General features: G+C 50.0%; 1 protein-coding gene across 1 annotated transcript; it reads right to left on the minus strand.

Moving 5' to 3' along the window:
* Window positions 1-346: 346 nt before the first annotated feature.
* On the minus strand, window positions 347-4,491 carry BTG2 (BTG anti-proliferation factor 2). The gene is made up of 2 exons (XM_059038478.2): window positions 4,178-4,491; window positions 347-2,828 (listed from the first exon to the last, which is right to left on the minus strand). The coding sequence occupies exons 1-2, from the start codon at window positions 4,329-4,331 to the stop codon at window positions 2,494-2,496; spliced, it is 489 nt and encodes a 162-aa protein (XP_058894461.1). The 5' UTR covers window positions 4,332-4,491; the 3' UTR covers window positions 347-2,493.
* Between the last annotated feature and the right edge of the window lie 3,308 nt (window positions 4,492-7,799).

Consider the following 7,799-nt stretch of genomic DNA (forward strand, 5'->3'; position numbering starts at 1 on the left):
TAATTGTAGTACCTAGCACATACAATAAATGCTTGAAGAATGAACTAATGAGTAAGGTGGAGCAAGAACAGGATGCATAAAATGAGCCCTGGCTAGACTGAGGAATGCTCAGACTAGAACACTGGCCCATCTAGCATTTTCACAGGGAAGTTAGAATATGCATTAAAGAAGGGAAGTAAGGAGCTATCTCCCAGGAAAGAGGGGATGCTTGGAAATGTCCCTACCACCTATGCGATAGGTCTTCTGAATCCAACTGAAGAGAAATACTATGAGACACAAAGGATTTGCTTCTGAGGGAAATGCAAATTAGTGATGTGGGAATTTTATCTTCTCTATACCACACGACTTCATCTGCTACATTTTTATTAAAGAAACCAAAAAAAAGTGTACATTTGTACATTTGTCCATAAAGCTGTACATTCTTCCATATAAAAACACTATTATACAATTAGTAACCTTTGTCTTTTCTGTCAGAATAGCTTACAAACATACTATTTATTTTTACTTAACGGGAGAGACAGGCCTGCTCAACAGTCCAGCTCTGGGTGTTTTGTTGTTTTTAAAGTGAACGTGAAAAAGAAGAGAGAAAAGATTAAGAATGAGACCATGAAGCTGCTTATAAAAAGGCAGGGACCTGTTTGCAGACAAGATGCAACAACAATCTGCAGTGATTCACAGCTTTGTTTCAACCCACAGACCAGAAAATGAGCTCTTGGGTCTACTGGCCTGAAGTTAACTTTAAAGCAATAAGGACTGGAAAAAGGATCTGGGAAGGTAGCTTGGGATCTGGAAAGTTGAAGAGACAGTACTGGCAGGAATGGGTAGGGGAGTGTTTGGTAACTAGCACCCTTGAGTCAGAATTGAGTATTTAAGAAATCCAGGAAAGGGGACTGGCAGTGGGGAGAAAGTTTCCTCACTAAAGGCAACAGCAGGAGGGTAGCCAGGTTGACCAGATGTTCTAGCTACATCCTTCTTAAGGTGATTCAGGTTTGGGAAACTCAAGGCCTTCTGAGGATCCCTCACTAATGTCACCGAGAAACTGAAGGAAGGAGATTTCTTCCCTGTGTAATTTTCCATTTTTCTCCAACCCAGAACAGTAAATATTGCACAAGTATATAGACAAATCTGGATTGTACTGAGAGAGACAGTAGCCTCCCCCACAGGTGCTCTGAGCACCAGGGAGAAAAAACGATGCCCAAGGTTTGGCTTTTAGTGTCAGCCCTACAAGAATACCAAGTAGTCCTGCAGAACTTGGGGCATTCTCCCATTCAGCCAAGGAACATCTACAAGGCTAAGCATCCAGTCATAGTCCTGAGGACAGAGGGAGAAATGGTTCCTTAAGCCCACCAGGAGGTTGTGAGAGCCAGTTCTCCTCCAGATCCTCCTGGGACCCAGGAGGCCATATTGCACAGTGACTGAGAACTCTTGTCCTAGAAAATAGGGTAGCTCCATGACCCAACCAGAAGGAGAGAGGAGCGGCGGGGAGGCTCAGGGGGGGCAGTTAGAGAGGAGTGTTGTGCTTTTAAAAAGAAGGCAGTGTTCAAGGACCTGAAGTTCCCTGTAGCTTTCGAGCCACCTCTCAAAGGGATAATGGCAGCATCATGAGGACTTCCGTCTGGTTACAAAAAGAAGGGTTTTGGCCAAAAAACATCCCAGTGGATACTCTTTGGGTCCCAAAATTCCATTGCAAATCAACCCCAAGGTATTTGCCACACATACTCACACAGAGCAGCTCATAGCAAGGCAACGGTTTTGTGCAGGGTACCCTTCTGTCCCAACTCTAATAACCCTCAACCCCTGCCTCCCAAAACAAAAAGCTTTATATTCTTGGTGGGAAGCAACACCTACAGCCCCCTGAGAATAGAATTAGAAACAAGTCGTGATTTCAAGAAAAGCTGCTCAGGACAGAAGGAATCAAGAGAGGCCTTTTCACTCTCTGCCTAGGATCTCATCAAAAATCGAAAGAGAAGATTAGGCAATATAGTATGATTTAAGTCCAGGCTTGAATGCCCCTGAGTAAGAGTAAGAGAGGGGCCAGGGATGCAGGTGTCCTGGGTGAGAGGTTTGAATCAGCCTCTCTTCTCTCCCCAGGGCAGATCCTGACCTCTCTCATTCACAGTTACTAACCTTGCTTGCTCCCTCTCACATCTTCCTGGGTTGCTAGCCAAGCTTCTCCCACCTCACCTTGGCCAGACCCATGCCCTCCCTGACCATTCCCCCCTCCCATTCCAGACACTGCCTCCTAGAATCAAGCACGCAACAATTCTCTCCAAAGGCACCTGGGGAGGCCACTTCCAAGCAGCTTCCATTAAGGATTTTTTTCTTAAAAAATTCTTCTGGTTCCCCCCCCACCTTTTCTTAAAAAAAATAATATATATATATATATATAAATAGCTCTTCACTTAAAATACAATTCCCCAGGTAGAGGTATGCAGTGGCCTGTTGTCACAGCAGAATGAGTACAGCCGAGTGCCAGGTGTAGCGGCTGGGGATCTAACTGGAGACTGCCATGATGTAGTTCTTCGAGGGGCTGCTCCTGCCCAGCATCATTTGGTTCTTGCAGGTGAGGAGCCCATAGGAGGTGGCTACCGGGGCCTCCTCGTACAGGACGCAGATGGAGCCATCCTCCCCAATGCGGTAGGACACCTCGTAGGGGTCCACCCACAGGGTCAGCTCACTGGGCAGCAGCCGGTGCAGCTGAGGCTGGCTGAGTCCGATCTGGCTAGCCACTTTACTGATGATGGGGTCCATTTTGTGGTTGATTCGGATGCAGCGGTAGCCGGAGCCCTTGGATGGTTTTTCAGGAAACCAGTGGTGTTTGTAATGCTCTGTGGAGACAGGACAAGGGGGATATGCACTGGTTAGAGCAGTTGGGCCATGGATGCTACCGCAAGGGGGGTGGGGGTGATGGGATAGGAGAGGAAGGGACCTAGTGATTTTAAGTAAGCAACATGGTTTCTCATGAGTTTCAGGACCCTCCTGAAACCCTCCTGACACTGTAGCAGAAAAAAAATTATGGGATCCGGAAAAACCCCTCCTTCCAGGACAAGGGTTTATGTGTATTGGGAGGGTGTCCCAGAGCTCTGGCTCAATCCTTTGTAGCCAGTATATTGCCTTTGGCACATCCCCAGTTTAAGGAGGAGGGGTGTGACTGGGGCTGGCATGTCCAGGCAGGGCCTCTGGGGACCTATGGGCTGAAGTTTCAAGGCCAAGAAGGCTGCCATCATTGTCGGACCCACAACAAGTCATCGTGTCTCCCACCCTGTGCCTCAGTGGTTCCCTCTGCATTGAAAAGTCAGAGGCCTGTCTCAGCGGGTAAGGGAGGCAAAACCGGGATGTTTGGATGAAACATACGTTGTTCCTCAGAAGGCAGGATCTGCGTGGGCACGTTCAGAGATGGCTATTGCTGCCCAAGCCGCCGGCCAACCCTCTAGAAACAGCTGGGAGATGGGTCTCTCCCGAGCCAGCGGCTGCTTGCGTCTCACGCCGCACCGCCCCCAACCCCGACACACGCCCGCAGAGCGCAGTTACTACCTACAAGGCTCTCTCTGTACCATAATAGGTGGCAGATGGCTAAGGGGGGGGGGGTGGGGGCAGAAAATACAAAGGGGACCCGGATTCCAACTTCGACTGAGTCAACAGCAGACGCAGGCTTAGCGCAGCCCCGCGCGGCGGGAAGGACCACGGCTGGGACTCCAAGTTGTTGAGAAGGTTCAATTGCGCCTTCTTGTTCCATAAGGACCCCCGGCCGGTCGGGCTTTGTTGCCTGCAGGGTCTCAGGGTCCAGTGAGGGAGATGAGCTCGCACTCAGACCCGCAGGTACCCCCCCGCCCCTTCCGGGGCATAAGCCGGGGACGCGGGATCGCACTCAGGACTAGTGTTTGCGCCCGCGACAGCTTGGAGGGGAGCGCCCAACCAGAACAACCGCGGACCGAGACCCGAGAGCAGGGCCGAGGAGGAGAGACAGGACCCAGAGGAATGGGCGGAAGGTGGGGATGTGGGGGTGGGGGGAGGAGACTGCAGGCCGCCCCGGGAGCTGGAAGGAAACCGAGTCCCGGAGCTGCTCGAGTGGGAAGCCCTGCCCTAAGTGGAGAAGAAAGACGCCTCAGGCAGGGAGGGGGGCCGAGCCCCGGTGGCAGGGTTCGACGGGTGCCAGGACCCTCCGCAATGTGCTCACCCGTCAGGGCTTCCTGGAGAGCCCCGCTGAAAACCTGAAGTCGCTGCTCGTTCACGCAGCCCCGGGTCCTCAGAAGGCTGGAGAGGAAACCCACAGCGGCGGCGATCTCCGGGAGCATGTCTGTTCTCTTCCCGGTCCAGCTGGCCTGGCTCATGTCGTGTGCAACTCAGGGAGCGGTGGCGGAGGCGGGGGTCAGTGAGAGGTCTCTGATGGGACGTGCCGAACCGTAAGCCTCTGCTCGCTTACCAGTCGCGAGGGCTTTGCCCGGACTTTACCTGCTACGCGCCTTTCATACTGTTGCGAGAGCCGGAGGAGCCTGCGGCGGAGTCCATTGGCCGCAGCCAGCGGATAGGGGCGGAGCCTGGCGTCCGCCCCGCCCCGCGCGCCATCGGTCTCAGTCCCGCCCCCACCCACCGCAGCCTCCTCTGCGCTGAGGTCATCGCCCGCTGACGTCAGTGCTGGGAACCATAGCTGGGCATGCAGGCTGAGGGAAGCGGGAGGAGAAAGGGGTGGGGGGCGCGAAGGCTCTCTGGAAAGGAGAGCGGCGCTTCAAGCTGGGGATTCTCTGACCTCTCCTATTCTCCCATTCTTCCAGACAGGTTAAAGAACACGTCCAACAAGAAGCCTTCGTTGACACCACCTCTACCAGGAGGTCGCCTTTTCTGACTCCCCCACTTTCAACCACACCCTGTCAGAACTCACCCATTTTACCACTTGGCCGCGTTTCCTAACTAGTCGGAATGGGTTCCTCTTGGCTCTCCGGAAATGGAGACTAAGTATTCTATTTACTTCCACAATAATACCAACTTCCCCAACAAGTTATGCTCTTCTACAGCAATGCCTTTTCTCTTGCCTAGAACCACCCGAGTCTTACCTACTGCTGGGTGGGTAGGGGTGGAGGGAGTGTTGCAAAACTTTTCAGCCTTCCTCTTCCACACGGGGAACCAGTCTCCGAACCTGGCAGCATCACAGGCACTCCTAGAGGTCTGTTGAATGGGGATAACTCCTAATCAATATCCCAGCGTCCAGCATACATAGGTGCCTCATACATATATGTTAAATGAATCAAACCCAGTGGCCTCTGTAAATTCTTATTTTCCTTGACCACCTTTTCCTGGAGGCAGTCTCCCCTCTTTTTCCTTGACCCCAGGTTTCTCTGCCTCCTTCCCCGGCTGTGTCTCCCCTGGATCTCTTCCTGTCCCCCTTCCCTCACTATGTCCACTCACTCTTCCTTTTCTCTCCACTTTCCTTAGAGAGATTCTATTCATGTTGTCCATTTTGATGTTTACCTTTCTACTGTTGACTTTCTTACCTGCATAGTCTGTCCACATCTTCTCTCATCCCTCCCCTCCTACCTGCTCTGTCTCTCCCCTTGGATGTCCAACTACCACATCAATGTCAGTCTAAGCCCACTGTCTTCTCCAAGGCCAGCTTCCTTCCTGATCTCCATTTCTATCAGATACCATCGGTTCCCAGTCACTCTACCCAGAAAACTCAGACTCACTTTTGGCTTCACCTTGTACTTTGCTCCTTAGATCCAGTCTCAAGACCTGTTGCCTCTTCTTATCTAGATGATTGCAGTAGACTCTGTCAAATCCAATCCCAAATCACCCTTCCCACTGTTAGTAGACTTACCTTCCTAAAGTTCTGCATTCACTTGCTCTTCTTATGCTCAGATCATTCTGAGACACCCTCCATTTGTGTAGTGCATTAAGTATGGACTCTTTTGCCTAATAGTTAAGACCTTTCATAATTTGGCCCCATCTATCTTTTCAGGTTTCTGCCACTTTGTGCTCCAAGGTGACTCTCCTCACTGTTCTCTGAGCATCAGAGCAGCTCTGCATCCCAGAGCCCTCAACATTTGCCTATGATCCCTATCCCTACCCTGTAATATGGTCCCCATTCCATGTATGCCTATATGTGCCTGGCATTGCTGCACCATGGCTCATGCCATTATCTCTTGGATACCTCACTGCCTCCTTCCCATCTTTCCCAATCCCTCACACTCCTGAACATACAGCTTAAGCTTGGTCCTCCACCTTGAAAACCTGTGCTGACCATTCTCTCACTACAGAATTAATATTATCCATACCATTCATTTGGCATTTATAATCTATTGTTTGATATTCTTAGTGATCTTTTTAGAGGTTGACATCTTGTTTGCAGACTGCTTGAAAACAGGTTACTATGCTCATATGTCCTACATTTCCAGGACAGTTCAGGTTTCAAATATTCTGCTCCATTGCTTCACATAGCTCATTAAAATGCCCTGGAATTCTAGTATTTTGGCATTGAACACATCTCTTAGATGGCCTCTTCACTGGCTCCTCCCCAAAGCTGGATCAGGCCAGATGAGACCTCTGCTCATTGAGGGGGAAACAATTGTTACTGGAAACAGGGCTATGACTGGAAACAAGATAACCTAGAGTGCATAAAACAAAAAGATCAGGTGTCAGCAAGACCAGAATTGACCAAGGTCAACCACCAAGGAGGCCAGGGAAACAGGTCATGGTATAGACAGGTGTACAGGGTGGTTTAGCACCAAGATCTGAAAATACTTAACATCTTCCTGGCTATGCTGTTGACAAGGGTCTGATGTTCTGGGCCTTGCTTTAGTCCATAATTGATGGAAAAAAAATCTTGTGACAGATCATCACCTGTTTTTTGCCTTAGGAAATAGAACTCTGTCCTTATGTAGGTTCTCGTATCACTCGCCAGGTCACACAGCTAGTTCTCAATAGAGCCAGGGCTGGCACCAGACCTGCTGACTTCAAATATGCCCTCTTCAGGCTTCCCTGGTGGCACAGTGGTTGAGAGTCCGCCTGCCGACGCAGGGGACACAGGTTCGTGCCCCGGTCTGGGAAGATCCCACATGCTGCAGAGCGGCTGGGCCCGTGAGCCATGGCTGCTGAGCCTGCGCGTCCGGAGCCTGTGCTCCGCAACAGGAGAGGCTACAACAGTGAGAGGCCCATGTACCGCAAAAAAACCCCCAAAACATATGACTCTTTGATTTGGGAGATGTTAACACAACTCAAATATGCCCTTTTCATTAGACCATGGTGTCCCTGTGCTATTACAGTGGCTGCTGGTCCCACCTCATCCCACAGAGCTGTTCTAGATGATGATACAATGAACTGGAGGGAAACAGTCTTCATTTTGGGACAGTAGCACGGTCTTATCCCCCAAATTCCTCCATTACCTAGGAAGTGTCTTATTCTCATCACTGGTGATTAGTTCCTGAACTTTGTAGAGGGCAGTGAGAATAAGAACCAGAAAGCACTTCACCTACTTTCTCATCCTCTCTTGTTTCTACACACAAGCCTAGGGAGAGGGTGTTTAATGTATCCAACATTCAAAGTTTCCAAATTACTCTACAGTGTAGTTGTACCCAACTCAGGATTTAGATTCTCAATCAGTTTCTTTTAAGGCCAAATATTGGGTTGGCCAAAAAGTTCATTCGGGTTTTTCTGTACCATCTTATGGAAAAACCAGAACAAACTTTTCGGCCAACCCAATACATTATAATAATCCAAATCACTTTTGGAATTTGCTGAAATTGCCCTTAAACTACTAGGCCCACGGTCCTTAGAAGCTCTAAAGTCCAGATTTCACTTCCTCTTCT

Source organism: Kogia breviceps, chromosome 1 (genome assembly GCF_026419965.1).
Source record: "Kogia breviceps isolate mKogBre1 chromosome 1, mKogBre1 haplotype 1, whole genome shotgun sequence".
Lineage (NCBI taxonomy): Eukaryota > Metazoa > Chordata > Mammalia > Artiodactyla > Physeteridae > Kogia > Kogia breviceps.

Coding starts and splice junctions, on each gene's coding strand:
- BTG2 (XM_059038478.2), bottom strand. CDS start 4,331: ATGAGCCAGGCCAGCTGGACCGGGAAGAGAACAGACATGCTCCCGGAG. Junction 2,829..4,177: donor TCTCCAGGAAGCCCTGACGG/GTGAGCACATTG, acceptor CTGTCTCCACAG/AGCATTACAAACACCACTGG.